At 38.2% G+C, this 21,000-nt stretch overlaps 1 protein-coding gene across 2 annotated transcripts in view; it reads left to right on the forward strand.

The window, feature by feature from the left end:
* NBAS (NBAS subunit of NRZ tethering complex) overlaps window positions 1–21,000 on the forward strand; it is a 331,046-nt gene that overhangs the window by 68,491 nt on the left and 241,555 nt on the right. For both annotated transcript variants that reach the window (XM_073216361.1, XM_037026472.2), the window contains exons 13-18: window positions 12,926–12,989; window positions 13,869–14,062; window positions 15,185–15,442; window positions 16,146–16,271; window positions 19,448–19,599; window positions 20,859–20,996. In XM_073216361.1, the coding sequence (XP_073072462.1) occupies window positions 12,926–12,989; window positions 13,869–14,062; window positions 15,185–15,442; window positions 16,146–16,271; window positions 19,448–19,599; window positions 20,859–20,996 (932 nt within the window). The remainder of the gene's footprint in view (window positions 1–12,925; window positions 12,990–13,868; window positions 14,063–15,184; window positions 15,443–16,145; window positions 16,272–19,447; window positions 19,600–20,858; window positions 20,997–21,000) is intronic.

The raw sequence follows: 21,000 nt of genomic DNA on the forward strand, positions 1-21,000 counted from the left end.
TGTCTCTCTGATTCTGATATCCATACTCTTTCCATGGCTATTTATTTATTTTTAAACACATTTTTAAAAAGGTAGAGAAAAAACCCTATTTATTATATATTTTATTAGGCTTTTTTTGATGGTTTTTAAAAGAACAGAGACAAATCCTTTTTCTAGTGAAAGTAATACATATTTCTTCAGCCTCTTACATATGTTAACTCTGAAGCTAGTTGGTGTGTAGTAAGTACTAGAATCGATAGTTGAGATTGCCTCTCATTGGTAAACCTTCAACTTTACAGTGGATATCTACTTTACTGATAGGATGTTAACTCTATCCACCAAAAGGAGTTTGAACAACTATACTCTGCTCAAGTCTTTCACCTGTAACCTGGGGATTAATCCCTTTGGATTGAGCACTTCAGATTTGGGCTTTAATAAATGAATGTCATTAAAGTCTAGTGTACTAGAGTAAGTGCTGTAAAGCTTGTATGTAACAGTACTATTAAGAGTGTGCTGTTTTACTATATTCATAATAATCATACAATGATAAAGTTCAGCAGTTGGTTGAATCTCTACTGAGTGCTAGAGTAGAAAATGCAGTAAGTCACAGTCCTTGCCCTTAACAGCGGTCACAGTCTTGCTAGATTGTAGACAAATCAATAAAATAACATCTGAATGTTATAAAAAGACACGCTCAAAGAAAGGCACATAATCCAGTTGGTGGTGCCGGGGTTGGAGGTGGGGGCAGGACTGTTGGGAATAAGTAACGTTCGTCTGGTAGGGCTTAGCTATCCAGAGAGATTTTCACCTGCTCTTTGTTTCACTACAAGCTTATTAAGTAACAAATGTTTTTATACTCATTTTAATAGATGGGAATCATGCTAAAAGAAGTTAACTTAGATCACTAAATGTTAGAATCAAGATTCCTTTATGACTTAGGTCCTCTGAGTTCTTAGGTTAATAATACTTTTTTTCAAAGTATCTTACAGTTCTTACATTTAGTAATACTGACTGTTATCTGGGCAAATCAGGAACTGGCTGTGATATTAATGGAAAACAAGGGAGAGAGAACTCATGCAGTTTATGTGAGTGACACACCCGGGACTATGCTGTTTATTGTGTAGTGACACTGGAAATGTGAAAATACTAGTAAGTGAGACGTGTGATAGTGCCTCTTACTAAATATATTTGTGTCATTCTTTGTACTCATTGCTGGCTGAAAAATACTTAAACAGCTGCTCTTTTCTCATTTGTCCGTCAGCAGTCAGGTGGCCTTGGGTCAGCCAGTTAGGGTGGGCTTTGCCTCTTTTTATGGCTGCTCTAGGAAATGAAAGGACAACCCAATTAGTTTAAATTAGATTATATGGTAATAAATAGTCAGTTTATAATTTAAATAAAATATTGCCTGAAGAGACACTAGTGTTAGTGTTGCCCTATATAAACTTAAACTCTTCTACCAAATTGTGAATTCAGCTCATCTGGGCCTTTCTTCATATAATTCACTACCTTATTAGTTTTCACAATATGCTTTGTGTGATTATTTTCCCTATAAAATCTAATGATTAAAGATAGTTGTATGGAAGTGCCTGTTCTGATTTACTTTTATCCAGTTTTGAGTTGATTAAATACTTTGGCTTTCATTGTCAATATGAAAATCCATCTGGCTAGAAATCTGTGACTATTAAGTTTTGCTCATGTCTGGAATATAGTAAAGTTGCTAACGTGATTTTCATTTCAAACATTTCCCATATGTTGTGTTTATATATTTACATCTCATTTTTCTCTGAAGAAGTTTATTACTTACTTCTTTGTACTTCTATAGACGTAGTAGACATAAAATTTACCTTTTCCATTTTAATTTCACTTTCTCTTTGACATAGTAGATACTGGATAAATTTTTTAAATGGATGAATCAATGAAGGATAAGTGGGAAAATGATAGTTCATATAATTAATTTTGATATAATCCATACCTGCTTTTACAACTTCACTAGGCTATGAGCCACTTGAGAATAGGCACTGAACATTTTTCCTTTGGGGTATAACATAGAGGTTGGCATGCTAAATAGTAATAAATATGGAATGAATAAACATTAGAAAGATTGCTTTTATGCTTTTGGAGGCAGGGGCTTGGTTATATTTGGCTTCTAGCTGTAAAGAAAAAAATTTAAAATCCTTAAATCTGAAGAAAATATTGCAGTAGCCTTTTTGTACAAAATCTATTCTTTGGAATCTCCTCCTCCAGGTCACTTATACACTATTAAGTGAGGGCCCTTGAAGCTGTTTTCAGATATACAGGAGCGTGGCACACAGAGAGGAGTGGCCTGGAGGTGGCCTCTCAGAATAGATCAACATAGTACCGGAAGTGACTTCCCTGGTTTGCTTTCATGGGGGGTCGTGGGATCTTGGTGATCCTGCCCTCAAAACGCCAGCCGGCAAGAGTGTGGATCAGATGTCACAAGGCATGGTGAGGTCTTGGTTCTCCTCACAGATAGTCCTCAGGGTTGAAGGATGGTGAGGAAGTGGAGGGAATGTTAGCTTGGAAAGTGGTGAGGGGAGGGGGGAAAAGATGCTGGTGTGAGAAGTGAGGCGGAAACTGCCTCCCATAATCACATTAAACACAAGAATACACCCAATACAACTGATCCTGAAAAAGTGACTTGAAGACTGCAGAACGGAATGCCTACATCTAGGGAAAAGGAGAAGACCTCGCAGAAAAGGGTAAAGTAGCAAAGCTGTAATCTATCAGGACCCAGACCCCTCCTCCACTACCCCAGCCCACAGGTGGGGGGAAGAGACACGGAGCGGGGAGGGAGTAGAAGCCCAGGACTGCCGAACACCCAGCCCTGGAGACCTGTTCCAGGAGCATTACATGGTGCTCTGGACATTAGAGGAGTTGGGAAGCAAAGATGGGCATAATACTCAGAGAGACTGCGAGTCTAGCCGCTTATGGAGAACAGGTACAACTGGCCCCCCTGGGACAAAAGAAAGCTGGGCAGTTTGAAGGACTTCCCAGCAGCAGGAGGGGTGCTAAAGGGGTAAAGGTTACACAGAGCTTGCTGCTCAGGAGAAAGGGCAGGTGAACAAAACCTTCCCAGCATGCCGAACCCAGCAGATTGGGAACTCTCAGGAGCTTCAGACACTCCATACCTCTGGCTGGCAATGGAGCCCTGAGGCACCCTACTGCAGTATGTAGCCTGCTGCTCCATCCTCCTGGCAGGTGCTGATCCTGCTCACCTGCTGCGCCTGCCATTGCGCCAGGCCAGCCAGAGAGTGGCCCTGCCCATGGCAGTTCCAGGTGTACAGCACAGAGGCTCATCCCAGCATGCACAACCCACTGTATCTGGAGTGGAGGCAGGTGTTAACAGCCAGGAAGGCAGGAAACCCTCCCAGCGAAGATCTTTCTTCCTACAGATGCTGGTTTTGCTCACCTGCGACCCCCTCCAGTGCTGCAGGTCCACAGTAGCTCCAGAGAATAGAGTTTCTGGGCACTGGAGGGTGCCGCCTACACAAAGTAATTATTCCATAGGAAACACTAAAAAAATGTAGAGGCAAAGGAATTTAGTCCAAACAAAATTACCAGAAAAAATGCCAGAAAGAGGGCTCAGTGAAAATGAAATCACCAATCTTTTTGTTGAAGATTTCAAAATAAAAAGTCATAAGCATGCTTATGGAGCTACAGAAAAATATTCAAGACCTCAGGGAAGACTTCAAGAAGGAGATAGAAACATTGAAAAATACAGTATCTGAAATGAAATATACCATGGAGGGATTTCAAAGTATGTTAGATGACTTAGAGGAGATCATGAATGAAATAGAAATTAGAGAACAGGAAAAAAAGCTGAGGTGCAGAGAGAAAAAAGGATTTCTGGGAATGAAGGAATAATGAGAGTTGTGTGACCATTCGAAACGGAACAATATCGGCATTATAGGGGTACCAAAAGAAGAGGAGAGACAAAAGGATGGAAAGTCTCCTTGAGGAAATCATTGCTCAAAACCTCTCCAGTGTGGGGAAGGAAATAGTCACGCAGGTCATCGAAGCGCAGAGTTCTCCCGACACCCAGGAACACTAGGAAGACACTACCAAGACATATAATAACGAAAATGGCAAAGATCAAGGACAAGAAGAGAGTTTTGAAAGCACCCAGAGAAAGAAAAAAGATCATGTAGCCATCAGGCTATCAGCCAACTTCTCAGCATAAACCTTACAGGCCAGCGGTGCCAGGAATGGCCAGCAATCCCTGAGATGACGGATGGAAGATTACTCCACACTTCACTGAAAGAGAGAAGGTGAGGTGCCAACACTCAGAGGCAAAGACCTGTTTCCTCAGCTTGCTCTCATGTTTGTTTTGTGCTCACTAACCTTTACATCTCGATTAAATCAGGTGCAGATCGCGAGTGCAGAAAGCCACAGGATGTAATCAGTCTTAGATCGTTTATACAGTCAAAGGCTTCGTATGTTGATTATTAAGGGCACAAAGCAGAGGTCTTGGTTAACCTTGCTATACTATGCAAAAGCAGCATTTGTGTGAAACACCCTCAGTCTCGTGGAAAACACAGGAGCGGGTGACTCTCACTGCATTCCAATGACAAAATCTTTATGCAGACCTCGGAATTCCAGAATCTTGTGGTGCCTTCTGGAAATCTCTATATCTCAGCAAGCCATGCATTGTGAATAGCCCTGTCACTCACATTTCCATTCCCCACAGAGTGGCATGATATATTTAATGTAATGAATCAGAAGGGCCTCCAACCAAGAATACTTTACCTGACAAGATTATCATTTAAATTTGAAGCAGGGATTAAACAATTTCTAGATAAGCAAAAGTTGAGGGAATTCACTATCACCAAACCGTCTCTACAGTGTATCTTAAAGGCACTGCTCTAGAGGGAGGTGCTTCCAAGACTAAATATCTGTCACCAGAGAAAATAAACCCACAGTAAAGGAAGTAGACCAATTAATTGTTAAGGAAATACAAAATTAAAACAACTACTAACAAAGTTAGTCAAGGGACACACAAAGAGTACAGAATGTGACACCTGTTATATAAGGAATGGAAGAGGAAGAAGGGGAAAAAAAAAAGATCATTAGATTGTGTTTGAAATATAGTAATAAGTGATTTAAGACAGACTGCTAGATAGTAAGGAAGCTGCCCTTGAACCTTTAGTAACCACACATCTAAAGCCTACAGTGGCAGTAAGTACATATCTATCGATAATCACACGAAATGTAAGTGGACTGAATGCACCAATCAAAAGACATAGAGTCACTGAATGGATAAAAAAACAAGACTCATCTATATGCTGCCTACAAGAGACTCACCTCAAACCCAAAGACATACACTGACTAAAAGTGAAGGGATGGAAAAAGATATTTCATGCAAATAATAGGGAGAAAAAGGGCAGAGGAGTAGCAGTATTTTTATCAGATAAAATAGACTTCAAAACAAAGAAAGTAATAAGAGACAATGAAGGACATCACACAATGATAAAGGGGTCAGTCCAACAAGAGGATATAACCCTTATAAATATGCACCCAAAATAGGAGCACCTAAATATATGAAACAAATACAGAATTTAAGGGGGGAAATGGAATGTAATGCATTCACCTTAAAAGACTATAACACACCACTCACACCAAAAGACAGATCAACCAGAAGGAAAATAAGTAAGGAGACAGAAGCACTGAACAATTCATTGGAACAGATGGACCTAATTGATGTCACCAGAACACTCCATGGAAAAGCAGCAAGTACACATTTTTATCAATCGTATGTGGAACATTTTCCAGAATCACAAACTAGGCCACAAAAGGAGCCTCAGTAAATTCAGAAGGATTGAAATTTTACCAACCAGCTTCTCAGACCACAAAGGTATGAAATGAGATATATAAATTATGTAAAGAATAAAAAAAAGCCCACAAATACATGGAAGCTTAACAACATGCTCCTAAATAATCAATGGATCCGTGACCAAATAAAAACAGAGATCAAGCAATATATGGAGACAAATGAGAACAATAATTTAACACCACAAAATCTGTGGGATGCAGCAAAGGCATTTTTAAGAGGGAAGTATATTGCAATACAGGCTTACCTCAAGAGAGAAGAACAATCCCAAATGAACACTCTAAGCTCACAATTAATGAAACTAGATAAAGAAGAACAACTGAGGGCCAAAGTCAGTAGGAGGGACAAAATAAAGATCAGAGCAGAAATAAATAAAACCAGAACAATAAAACAATAGAATCTATAAAACCAGGAGCTAGTTCTTTGAGAAAATAAAGAAAATAGATAAACCCCTAGCCGGACTTATCAAGAAAAAAAGAGTGTGCACACATAAAATCAGAAATGAGAAAGGAAAAATCACTATGGAAACCATGGAAATACAAATAATTATTAAAAATACTATGAAAAGTTATATGCCAACTTGGATAACCTAGAAGAAATGGACAACTTTCTAGAAAAATATAAGCTTCTAAGACTGACCCGGGAAGAAACAGAAAATCTGAAAAGACCAATTCCCAGCAATGAAATTGAACTGGTAATCAGAAAACTGCCTGAGAACAAAGTGCATATACCAGATGGCTTCACTGCTGAATTTTCTCAAACATTTAAAGAAGAGCTAATACCCATCTTCCTTAAAGTTCTCCAAAAAGTAGAAGAGGAGCGAATGCTTCTGAACTGATTCAGTGAGGCTAGCATCACTCTAATGCCAAAAACAGACTGACACCATAAGAAAAGAAAATTACCATTATCCCTGGTGAACATAGATGCAAAAATCATCAACAAAATATTAGCAACCTGAATTTAAAAATACATCAAAATGATCATCCATCATAACCATGTGGGAATTATTCCCAGGTATGCAAAGATGATACAGCATTCAAAAATCAACATAATACACCACATCAACAGAAAGGAAAAAAATCACATGAACATGTCAATAGATGCTGAAAAGCTTTTGATAGATGTCAGCATCCATTCATGATAAAAACTCAACAAAATGGGTATAGAGGGTAAGTACCTCAATATAATAAAGGCCATATGTTACAAACCCACAGCCAATATCATACGTAACAGCAAAAAGCTGAAAGCTTTTCCTCTAATATTGAGAAGAATACAAGGATGCCCACTCTCACCACTTTCGGTCAATATAGTACCTGATGGAGGTCCTAGCCACAGCAATCAGACAACACAAAGAAATAAAAGGTATCCAAATTGGTAAGGAAGAAGGTAAACTGTCACTGTTTGCACAGACATGGTATTGTACATAAAAAATCTAAAGACTCCACCTAGAACTAATAAGTGAACTCAGCAAAGTTGCAGGATACAAAATTAAGACACAGAAATCTGTTGCATTCTATATGTTAACAGTAAACTAGCAGAAGGAGAAATCAGGAAAACACCTCCACTTACAGTTTCATCAGAAAGAATGAAATACCTAGGCATAAACCTAACCAAGAAGGTGAAAACCTATACTCTGAAAATTACAAGACACTCATGAGAGAAAGAAAACACCAATAAATGGAAACACATTCCATGTTCATGCATAGGAATAATTAATATTGTCAAAATGGCCATGCTGCCTAAAGAAGTCTGCAGATTCAATACAATCCCTATCAAAATGTCAACAGCATTCTTCACTGAACTGGAACAAATAGTTCTGAAATTTCTATGGAACCACAAAAGACCCTGAATAGCCAAAGCAATTCTGAGAAGGAAGAACAAAGCTGGGGGGATTACATTCCCTAACTTCAAGCTCTACTACAAAGCCACAGTAATCAAAACAATTTGTTACTTGTAGAAGAATAGACTCATAGATCAATGGAACAGAATAGAGAGCCCAGATATAAACCCACACATACATTGCCATCTGACACATGATAAAGGAGCTATGGATATACAATGGGGATATAACAGCCTCTTCAACAACTGGTGTTAGAAAAACTTGACAGCTATATATAAGATAATGAAACTGCATTATTGTTAATACAAAAAAGTAAACTCGAAATGGATCAAAGACCTGAATATAAGTTATGAAACCATAAAACTCAGAAAACACAGGAAAAATCTCTTGAATATAAGCATAGCGATTTTTTTCTGAACACATCTCATTGGGAAAGGGAAACAAAAGCAAAAATGAACAAATGGGACTACATCAAACTAAAAAGCTTTTGTATAGCAAAGGACACTATCAGCAGAACAAAAAGGCATCCTACAATATGAGAGAGTATATTTGTTAATGACTTTTCCAGTAAGGTGTTAACATCCAAATATAAAGAGCTCACATGCCTCAGCACCAAAAAAACGAATAACTTGATTAAAAAATGGGTGGAGAATCCGAACAGACACTTCTCCAAAGAAGAAATTCAGATGGCCAACAGACACATGAAAAATGCTCCACATTACCAATTATCAGGGAAAACCAAATTAAAACCAAAATGAGATGTCACCTCACACAAGTTAGGATGGCCAGCATCCAATAGATGAGGAACAACAAATGCTGGCGAGGATGCAGATAAAGGGCGACCCTCCTACGCTGCTGGTGGGAATGTAAGTTAATTCAACCGTACTGGAAAACAATATGGAGGTTCCTCATAAAACTTAAAAAGAAATACCATTTGACCCAGTAATTCCACTCTTAGGAATTTACCCAAAGAAAACAAGATTCCTGATTCAAAAAGACATGTGCACCACTATGTTTATCGTGGCACCATTTACAATAGTCAAGAAATGGAATCCACCTAAGTGTCCATCAATAGATGAGTGGATAAATAAGAGTTAGTACATATACACACTGGAATATTATTCAGCCATAAAAAGAAAACCTACTATTTGCAACAACATGGATGCAACTAGAGGACGTTATGCTCAGTGAGATAAGCCAGGTGGAGAAAGACAAGTACCAAATGATTTCACCCATTTGTGGAGTATAAAAAGAAAGCAAAACTGAAAGAATAAAGCAGCACCAGACTCACAGACTCCAAGAAGGGACTAGCAGTTACCCAGGGATGAGGTTAGGCAAGTACCATGTGATTTCACTCATCTGTGGAGCATAACATGAAAGCAAAACTGAAGGAACAAAACAGCAGCATAGTCACAGACTCCAAGAAGGTACTCTCCATTACCAAAGGGAAGGGGTTGGGGAGGGTGGGTGGGCAGCGAGATGGGGTTTAAGGGGCTTTATAATATACAATCACAATATTGTTAGGTCATGGGGAAGGCAGTACAGCACAGAGAAGGCAAGTGATGCTATAGCATCTTACTACACTGATGGACAGTGATTGCAATGGGGTGGGGTTGGGGTGATTTGATAATATAGATGAATGTTGAAACCACAAGGTTGTTCATTTGAAACCTTAAAATTGTATATCAATAATACTTTATTGAAAAAAATAATGTCCTTATCAAAGGGTTAAACACCTAAGTGCAGCCAATAAACACCAGGTGTTTTGTTGTTATAACTTACTGCATATAAGTAGAATACTTATTCTGTTAGCTTTGGAAGACCAAATGAAGGCCAATGAGCAGAAAGGAAAAAAAGATTTTGATTCAGTAGGCACTATTAGAGTTTTCAAATTATGAAGAGGGTGAGTGTCGTGAGCTCCACATTACCATATTTCTAAGACATGCTGAACAGACACCTAACAGGAAAGTCATTGAGTAAATCTCTTACTAGGTAGACAGTTGGACTTTTTAGGATTTTCTCCAAATGCTGATGTTCCACTCTGTGATTTCACGGCTCAATCAACATTAAAGATCCCCAAAACAAGAGACAGTCACCTCAGGTTTAGCTAGTTATTTACTTTTACTGAGCTGTCTTAGAGAGGCACGAAGCTCATGGCCTAATGTCTACATCCAATAATTTTGTAGTTTGGATAAGTTCCTTACATCTGCAAATCACTTCATAGAAATGGATGTTCAGAGCCAGAGACTACAAAGTAATTATTTCATTAAAACAATGTATTAAGACCCTAAAAAATCAGTTCTTAAAAAAAAAAGAAAAAAGAAAAGTGAGGGCCCGGCTGTCAGATTGCTTATCTGGCATGCCACCTCTGTCTGGAGCACAGTTAAGATTGGAATTTTGCACTTATTTCTTCTACATAGTGAACAGATAATTTAATCGAACTCCCCTATATTGTGAAGTTATACATGTAGTCCACATACCTAGAGTGAATCTGCTATGTACTGCATAGGCAAAAATGTAGATGGTTAGATATATGCAGAAAAGATTTTGAAATAAGTACTTAAAACACATTTATATACATGTTCATAGGAGCAGTATTCATAATAGCCAGGAGGTGGAAACAATTCAAATGCCCATTAATAGAGGGGTTCATAAAGAAATTGCAGTGCGTAGCTATACTAGAACATTATTCAGCCACAGAAGGGAATGAAGTACTGACGTGTGTGACTGTGGATGAGCCTTGAGAACATTATGCCAAATGAAAAAAGCCAGACCCAAAATGTTACATATTGTATGAGTTCCATTTATATGAAATATTCAGAACAGTCAAATCACTGAGGCAGAAAGTAGATAGTTCTTGGCTGGGGGGAGGGGAGAATGTAATTGCTTAATGGATAAGTGTTTTATTTTGGAGTGATAAGAAATGTTTTGAAACGAGGTAGAGGTTGCAGAAACTTGTGAAGGTACTAAATGCTACTCTGTTTATGTTTAAATCGTTAAATGACGTCATGAACTCCTTACCCCCAAAAGACTTCACTGACAAATAAAAATGTCAGATTCTTATAACTGATGTCCTATACTTGATTTAAACTGACTTGAATAATTATTTTTCCTGAAGAAGCAGTATTTTCCTTCTTGTGTACTTTTGTTCTCATTGTGTTCTTGGACTGGAATGTTGTCCCGTACCCATTTTCCACATCCAGGCATTCCTGAAAGTACAGTACCGCAAGGCTTTCTTTGCACCTCTCAAGCCCATATCCAGAATGATCTCTTGATCCTTTGAAGAGCCCTTACACTTTTATCTGTACCTCTTTTTGAGCTGTTACCCAGTTTGAGTTTGGGTTATAGTCATTTATATCCATTTCTTAGCTCTCAGTCTACTTGAGTTTGGGGTAATGTCTGATTTTTCTTCTCTCACAGTGTAAGTGCATGGTATTCACTCACTAAGTTAGCAGAAGAAGCCACACTTTGAGGGGCTCTAGGAATACTGGTACTCTGTCATCTAGTTTTCCTATAACTTAGACATTCTAATTAGAGTACAGTGATTTAAAAGATGGATTAATTCATTCACTCAGTCAGCAGTTAGCTACTGACCCATAGGTGGGCACTCTGATGGATTTGGGAATATGAGCATGCTCTGACAGTGTTCTGGAGGCTGAAGAACACATGTTCCCCTTGTGTTTAAACTTGAATTCGTAAGACACACCCATTTGTTTAAGCAATCTACATGGAAGGAACCGTCTACCCAGAGTGTCTGGGGACTGGCTCTAGTAGCTTGTATTGCTTGTTCATGGTGCTCTTTCTTATCATTTACTTAAATGAAGACAGGCACACTTTGAATTCTCAAACTTATGCCAGGGAAATGATTTCAAAATTTTGCTGAAGATTTCTTGTTAAGTTTCATTGTGACCTGTATGTCCTTAAATTTATCCAGGGAGGAATCATAATTGTTGTTGGTGGGGCTTAAAGTTTTACAGTATCATTCCATACTCCCTGTGTGATCTGGACTGTGAGAAAGGAGGCACACATGTGCTCATACAACAAATGATGGTGCAAATGTGGTACTGTGGGAGCGCGTACAACTGGTGACGCAAAGACACTGGAACCTCCCAAAGTGCCTTATAAAGGCTCATATAAAGTTTCAATTTATTGACTACTTTCAGTAATACACACTTTATTGTAGTCTAAATCTTCGAAACTTATCTTTTTTTATGATTAAGTAGACCAGGACAGTCAATATACTAAAATCTTCCTTTAGTATATAAAATAGCCTTTTATGGTAACATTTTTCCTGATAAAGTTTAAAGAATTTTATCTTCTGTACTCAGGAACTGCTCTGAATGATTTGTCATAGTAGTGGTGAGCAGAAAGTTCTTTCAGGACATGGAAAAAATACCGATTTTAATAAAGTATTAGCCACTGAGAAATTGTTAATAAAACATATATGTTTATTCCATTATATTTAGATGAAAAAGCACATTTTGACCAAAGTATAGCATAAGTTTTTTAGGCTTAAGATTTCAGATAAACACCCAAATGATTTTTTTCCCATACTCCTGTAATTCTGAAGATTAAGTAATTAATAGTGAGCCAGGAAGGGATGTGGAAGTAGCCTAATCTCAGTTGTTTTATATTTGAGAGTTATTGATGTATCGTTATGTTCTCAAAGGTGGGCATGGCATTGTGTTCCATGAGATTAGAATAGAAATGGATTTAGTTTGAGGATTGCATGGTTGTATTTTTTTACTCAGTCAATTTTTAGCCATAGAAAGCTAGAACTGGAGATAATGGAGGTCGTGGAGTCCAGTCTCAGGTTGTAGAAGTCAAGGCCGGAGGAGGGGTTGCTCAGCTTGCATGGGAGGGGCAGGACTTGTGCTCAGGCCAGTGTTTATTCACATCAGCATTGCTCTTCTCCTCCCTGTGTGTAAGGTGTAAGTGTGGGTCTGTGTAGAGGGCATTGCTAGTGTACCTTGGTTTCATTTTTATTAATTGAGTACTTGCTAACTTACTGTTCTTATGCTCAAGATTTTTTCATTAATTTGAGTCACAGTGTGTGGCATGTACACATTTTAAGTGTATGAACAATTGCTTTTCAAGGTTATGGTGAAGAGTAGGTTTCAGCTAGATAAAACTAAGATCAAAGGAATGCATAATTTCAATATATTTGTTATTTAAAAAAATCCATAGTTCTTGATACATTCTCAAAATTTTCTCACATTGTTGACTCAGGAAGTCATGTGCATATTTTTCATATTTAGCCAGGCTATGATGACTGTAATCCTGATTGGAGACTATCTACTGAGAAGAGGAAAAAAATCAAAGGTGAGTTGTATGAAATATGACAAGAACCTTAAAAAAAGAAAAAAAAGAACCTTAAGAAACTCCTCTAATATAGATAAAGGTGCTCTTTAGCTGATCTGTGGAGGAAGAAAATATCTTTTTCTTTTTACTCTCCAGGTTCTCTGGCTGGGGCCCTATAAAATTGGATTGACAGAAAACAGATAAATGAGAGAAACAAGTTTATTAGCATCTATGTTTCACTTATACAGGGAGTACCCAGAGATGAGTAACTCCAAGGCTTAGGTAGAAATTGGGTTGATACAGTATCTTAGCAAAAGAACAGTAAGTTGTTAGAGAAATGACAAGACGAAGGAAAAGAACTGAGTTTCTCAAATTCTTTCATTTAAAATAGTTCTTATGTCAAAGTGGCATCTTCCGGGGTGGCATATCCTGATCCCCTTCAGAGTTTAAGAGGTAATCAACATTGAAAACCATTATATATCTGGATTAATTTTTAAATGAGTATAATTCTCTCATATTGTTTGAAAAGTGATGTATGAATATTTTCTAAAGCCTTTTATAATCTTAATAATATGTACACTTTGTACACACCTACCTTATTATGTTGAAATTGTTGACATATATCTGTATAGTCTTACTTCTTTGAAAGAAAAGACCTTAACATATTTCCCTCTGCAACACTGGAACTTTGGATTTAGACTGGCGAATTGTTAGCATTCAGATGTTTATTGAATAAATGACCATTTTGTAAAAGTTTGAGTGTTGATTTATAATTTATTTTTTATTATTAATACACCTGTAAGGCCCAAATACAGTTTAAAAATGATTATTAGACTAAATGTGTTGCATTTAAACCACACTGACAGATTCATTTGTGTTGATTCATTTTTCCCCCTTTAGATAAAGAGTCTTTTTATCCACTGATAGATGTAAATTGGTGGGCAGACAGTGCGGTCATTTTGGCTCGCTGCTCTGGTGCTTTGACTGTTTCGTCAGTGAAAACTTTGAAGAATTTACTGGGAAAATCTTGTGAATGGTTTGAACCATCACCTCAAGTCACTGCTACCCACGATGGGGGATTTTTAAGTTTGGAGGTAATGCTTTTCCTTTCAGAGCAGCCAGTATGCTTAAAATACACATGTATTTCACCAAAAATCTAAATATCTAGTTTTAAAATTTTAGTTAGATCTCATTATCTAATTTTGTCTTTAAATACAAATCTGTGATTGGAATCAGTGATTGAGTAGTGTTAAAAAAAGTCTATTTTTTAGTCAGTTAAAAAAACCTTGCATTGTTAAAGAATGAATAAAACTTAAGTCTTTTGTTCTGTGTATTTTTTTTCTTTAATGACGATAGATTATTTTCCTTTTTCCTAGATTAGTCATTTTAAAATGGAAAAGTGTTGTCTAAGATATATAGTACCTAAGAATTGAGTCTTTAGCCTATTACCATGAATTGTGACAACTTAAAAAGTTTGTTCTTTTAGTAAGAAAACTGCTTATCATGACAAAAAACTTGAAAATAGGGGTTAATACTTTAAAGTTATGTTTTCGTCATTAAAAATTCATATTTTAAGTCTTCCAAGAGTAATGAGCTTCAGTGGCTTTCCTTCAATGCAGATTAACAAGTATTTATTATCTCAAAGTTTGTTACCAAATCTAGAGATATTATTTACAGAGAACCATGGCTTACAACCTAAGCCAGTTCTGTTAAGTCTGGAATGAAAGTTATCTTTAACAGGCAGGTTTTCAGACTAAGAACTTTGTGAAGCTGATAGACATTCCTGAAAAGGGGAGGGCAAGAGAGCTATTCTTGGAAAAACAAATAAATACTTGCATGTTCATTTCTAAAGAGGTTTAAAAAATTATCATATTTTTCCACAGCAAGTATGAAAATGTCAAAAGTGACAAAATTAACATTAATTTCTTTATTTCCCTGAAATGACTACCAAGCATATCTTTATGAGGTCATATTAATGACCTATTATTAAAACAAGCTTTTGTTTTGGAGATTCGGAGCCAATAATGTAGTGCCTATTCCTGGAGCTGTTGGTGTGTATGATGTTTGTAGTTGGGCTCCTTTGAATTCCATTCCTGCCTTAATTACATCGCTGTTGTAATGAATCAAACCAGAGTAGAATTAAAATTTTTCTCCCTAACCCTAAAACTTGTCTTTAGTTCCTCATTGTGAAGTCAATGTCTTGTTTTTCACTTTAGTGTGAGATTAAACTTGCCCCCAAACGATCTCGTTTGGAGACAAGAAGTGGAGAAGACGAAGACGGAGAGGAGGACTCTGATTCTGATCAGGAGCTATCTGCCCAGGCCCGCTACTTTGGGGTCATAAAACAGGGTCTGTACCTCGTGACGGAGATGGAGCGGTTTGCACCTCCACGGAAACGCCCCCGAACCATTACGAAGAACTACCGCCTTGTGAGTCTGCGCTCCACGACTCCCGAGGAGCTGTATCAGAGAAAGGTGAGAGTGTCTTACTGCTGCCAAAGTTTGCAGGCATCACGACTTTATTTTATTGTGAAATAACTAACTTTTTAATAAAGAAATTTAAAGAGGGTTTGTTACATCATTGAAATGCTAAAAATACCAGTATTATAAAGCTTTTGAAAATAATGCTGCTCTTTGTGCCTGAGTAATCAAAGCAGAAATAGTGGACAGAAGGTGTGTTCCCACTTAGATCGGCCGTCCGCTTTGTGGCTTAGCCTGGGTTTTTCTACCTTTCGTGTGACTCTCACCTGTATGTGTTTAAGTACGTCTGTTCACTCCGACTACAGGTGATGAGGGAAGACGTGCAAACCTACTTCCTGGTCAGGGGTTTGCTTGGGAAAGTAGATTTGATCAACCCCGAGTATTTAGCTGTTTGTGCTGTTCGTACAGTATCATGACTCGGAGTCAGGCTCTCAGTACTGCTCTTCCTGGTTTTACCATCATTTTACTCTATAAATGTGGGCATTTCACCTCTGTCTCTCAGCTTTCTGTTAAATTGTGAAAGAAATACTTGATCTGTCTGCCCCTAGGGGCTTCTGCCACGGTGCCCATGAGGATAATTAGGGACGCAGAACATGCTTTGTGGGTGGAAGGCTTATCACAGTTCATTACATCATCAGAGTGACACTGTGGACAGTTCAGTAATGTAACATTCGTGTTCCCATTTCTTTGTCCAAAGATTGAAAGTGAAGAGTTCGAGGAAGCCCTGTGTCTGGCGCAGACCTATGGCCTAGACGCCGATCTGGTGTACCAGAGGCAGTGGAGGAAGTCTGCCGTCAACATTGCTTCGATCCAGAATTACTTGGTATGCTTACATATTTTGGTAACATGGCAAAATTCAAATGTAGAGAATATTTTTTGGTTATAGGATTTCATGTAGTTACATTGCTGATTTCTCTAGAGCTGATGAAGTGTGTTTTACTCAACCTGGAGAAATTTTCTTCTTATTTGGTTGCATTGACCCTGCAGCTGGACTTTGGTATTGAAGACATATGAACACATATTCGCTGATAAACCCGCCACCTACCTGAGTTTGGCGTAATCCTTTCTCCTTCTCTACCTCAGTTACCTTTTTTCACTTATATCAGTCAGGGTACCGTCAGGAGCCAGAAACTACATGGTAATTTGAACAGGAAAAGTTTTAATATGGAGAATAGTTTTCTCATAATGGGAGATTAACTGTAAAAGTTTAAAGAGAACTCTAAGGAATACTGTAAGGCTGAAGGAGCATACCCAAGTCGGGAACACACTTGGAAGGGAGGTCTCCCCTGGGCCGGGGCTCAGACCTCATTGGACAAGGAGTGGTTGTAGCACATAGGATGGAAAAGTTCTCTGGGTTGTCTGGGGTCAGGGCTGGGCCTTAGTTGCCAAGGTTGGCAGGCAGGAACAGGTGGGATGTGCGCAGACAAACTGGATGCTGTTCTGAGGTGTGCCAGTGAGCTGAGGTTAGGGTCAGAAAACTCGCCAGCATGTATGCTGCTCAAGGCCAGTGCGAAGGAACTGTGGCTGGGACCGAAAAGAAAAGACAAGACTCCCGCTAGAGTGCAGGTGGCCATAATCTGGAAAGTTTCCTCCTCCAATGCCTGGGGGGTTCACCGAAAGGAAACCTGCTCACGAGGACGATTGAAATTTAATGGGAAGTAGTCCTCGGTGGAGAAGGGGTAGGGTAAATGCCACTGGATGTCCGCAGCATGCATTTCTGGCTGCCAAGCCATAGGAGTAAGAAAAGAACCAGAGCACATTAGGACTAGAAATCAGAGCCATTTCCTCTGCTGTGGCCCTCCAGTGCCCTGTACCCACGAGGCTTAATAAGGTGTCAGCTGCAAATGGGGAATGCTGTCTGTCCCACAGCTGGCTGTGAGGAGGATTTGGGAAGCTGAGGCGACAGGTCACTGACATATCAAGCTTGCCAAATACCCTTTTTTTTTGTTTAGTTCCTTCAATAGCTCCCTGCTACCACAGTTAAAGTTGTTATATAGCCTGTATATTTGGACCCTTGGCACCTTTGTGAGCAAGTAGTAGAACTTATTGCATGTTTTAAGAGGATATAACTTCTCCTCTGACATTCAGAAAGGAAAATACCTTTGCACTTAGGAAGATTTGTAAGAAATGTTGGGAAATGTCATGATAATTGTTTTCCCTAAATATTTATGTACATGAGTAATTAAAAGTACACAAAAAGGTAATCTGAAAATCTTGTATGTAAGAAGTTGATGCTTCCAAACAGGAAGATAAACTTTTTTTACAAGATTGACATCAGAAATGAGTGAGCATGAGAGGTTATGAAATAAAAGAAGAAAAAGTTGCTTGTATTATCTTTCGAATAGCAGAACACCAGACCTGTATTATTTTTCCCCCTTCTTTTGTCACTCAGGACAGTGAACTCATGAATTCACCTGTTTTCATTTATGGCTTCTCTGGAAGGCAGTAAAGGACAATTTTAATCCTGAAGGAGTTGAAAGGTGTTAGGAGAAACAAAGCAAGTACATTTTTTATTGGGGGAGATACTTAATTCAGTTAAATGAACAGGCAGTTAAGAGTAAAAGCACTAAGTGAAAGACAGTGAAGGGGTACAGGAGCAGCATAAACATGGCCTTTGCTTTAAGGGAGTTTATAATCCTACTGAAAAGACAAGTTTCGTGCCTAAAACACAAGTAACCATACCAGAAGATTCCAGATGAATGCTGGGAACCCAGAGAAGGTAGCAGTCATTGTAGACCCAGTGGTTATGGAAGGCTTTATATAGTGAAGATATTTTGAGCAGGTTTGAGGATTCCAAGTAGGCCTTCTTCAGTTAGAAGACTGTAAGGCATTCTTAATGGGACAAATGTTATAAGCAAATAAAAGGAAAATGAGTATGGCTCATGAGGCCAGGAACTAAGTCTAATTCATTGCTCTGTCTTTCTGACTAGTTCTGTGCCTGGCACATAGGCGGATATTTGTTGGATGAGTAAACAAACTCTGTAATTAAGCCAGTGTGCTGGATCTGATATTTGACAACAGTGAACACTGGGAAATACAATTAGAAAGTTACACTGATTTCAGTTGGGGAGAATATTGAAAGCCTGTGATGAGTTAAGCTTGTTTGTTTAGGGTCCTGGGGAACTGCTGTGGACTGTTGACTGGAGGTGCAGAAGAAGATGGTGTAGACAATGAACCTGGCTGGAAGGAGGGTGGTTGGGGGGAACCCTGCTAAGGTCAAGGGATTTCTGCAGGGCCCCGGCATTAGGAGTTAGTGACATGGACTGACATGGAGGCCATAAAAGTAGAAGGGGGAGAAATGAGCTAAGAGACATTTGAAGAAAGAATTGATACGGTGGAATATGAAAAGGAATGTAGGGCATGAGTCAAATCTGGCTTCAAATTTGTAATCACAGTTGTCCTTTCTAGGAAAAGGGAAAGTCAAGGAATTTGAATGGAGTCAGAGGAAGCATTTGGGAGGGAGGACTACACCCTTGGTCTTTCCAAAGAATAGCATACCATGACTTTTTATGATTAAATTGTCACCTGCACTTTGTGGTACATGTGATTCATGGTCAAGCAGACACAGAATCTTGATGTCCTATGCCTAACAGATTTTGTTTCAAAGAAAATCATGCTTGTTACAATAGGATTTATCTTACCTTGCCTTTATGCTTATTTTCTACTCTCTTACACAGCCCATATGCAAACTAAAGAGCAGCTATAGAAGTCTGGCAAAATCTTTTTATGTTTCCAAAAAAGAGTCCTGAGCTTTGTGTTTCAGCCTTGTCTCATTAGAAGAAAAGAAAGCGGTTGGAATCACATTCCCTGCATCTAATTCTAATCACCTTTAGGGAATTAGCTTTTTTAGTTGAGCTTTTCTGGCAACTACCTGTGGCAAAGGTCTTAGGTAGCTATACTCCCTCAGGTACAGCTTTATAATGCTAGAAGGCAGGTATAGGTGCTGTCAGATGTCCTGAGTTCTTCAATGCCTCTGTTCTTTATTTTCTTTGTATACAGAGTAAAATAAAGAAACGATCCTGGGTTCTTCACGAGTGTTTGGAAAGAGTTCCTGAAAATGTGGATGCTGCAAAGGAACTGCTTCAATATGGATTAAAAGGCACAGACCTGGAGGCTCTGTTAGCAATAGGGAAGGGAGCAGATGATGGCAGGTTGGTAACAGGAAGATACGGATTCAAGAGTGAAGGGGACTTTAGGCTGAGATTGGAAAGGGTAAACTGTTCTTTATTTAGATTATTCTGTAATGAAGCAGTTGCTTTTGGCCAGTGCTCCCTTACCTGAGTTTACAGCTTTTAAGTTGAATATGTTTACTTATATACCTTGATGCTAAGAGCAAATTCTACAAATATTTATTGGATGTTGGCTGTTTCTAAGCTTTAGGCTTAAGACATATACCTGGGTGTGCCTATTAGTCAGGTGAACCACCTTCTTTTTTCATGCATCTTCTTTATCATCAGAAAATTACTTTGAGTGATTAAATTATGTATCTTGTGAAATCATCTCATAAACTTTTAAGCACCGTATATATGTTTGTTAATAATCATAATAATAAAGTTATTTGATAAGAGCTATTGCTATCAGACTTTTGGAACCTTGAGATATAAATGTGCTTGTGGGATTCACATATAAATCAAGTATAAAAACCAAATGAATAATCATATCTGACTTGATTGTTTATAGTTCATCAGTCTATAGTTCATGATTCGTGATCAAAACAGAAACAGTTTCTGTGATATGACTGCCCTTGCATTGTTCACCATGTAAGAACTTGTTCACTATCTAAGAACTTGTTCATTATGCTTCAGAAGACTGGAGACTGTTGAAAGGTAGGCTTGGAGTTGATTAATGATTGTGCATTCAGTCCCCTATACAGAGTTTTATTGTTGTTAACAACCATTTGATCAATAAATAAGAGCGGTGCACTCTCAGCACCACTCTTGCGTTCTTAAGCCTCAAGTCCCCTGGCTGATCCTTTCAGGTCTTGATATCTCATCACGTCTCCTCCCTTATCTGCAGGTTAGACATGTGCTAAAATACTTGATAAATAAAAAAAATGCAAATGAGACTGACACTTTTACTACCATTTTAAAAACCTTAAACAGAAGTGATTCAAATAGTAAACTCTGGACATTTTCTTCATAAGCTGTTTCACATTGGGTGAATATAACATCATATGTTTCCCTAAGTAGTTTTCATTTTCTTGATTTTTAAAATTTCTCTATGTGATGAATACAGATGACTTTGCTCATCTTGTGGGTATAATGAGTGACTCACTTTGCTCATAGTAGCAAAAGCTTTCTTCGAAATCATGGGTTGTTTCTGTGGAAATCACCTGAATAATAAAATGAAAGAGGAAAGCATTTCAGTATGTGAAATTTAAAAAAATTTAGATTTGGGTTTTTTCTTATAGATTTACATTACCTGGTGACATCGACATAGACAGTATCTCCTATGAGGATCTTTCACCACCTGATGAAGAGCCTGCTGAGCATAAAAAGAAGGAACTCAAGAAGAGGCAAAAACTACTTAAATTAGTGAACTTTTCAAAGTAA

Source organism: Manis javanica, chromosome 1, assembly GCF_040802235.1.
Source record: "Manis javanica isolate MJ-LG chromosome 1, MJ_LKY, whole genome shotgun sequence".
In the NCBI taxonomy this organism is placed as follows: domain Eukaryota; kingdom Metazoa; phylum Chordata; class Mammalia; order Pholidota; family Manidae; genus Manis; species Manis javanica.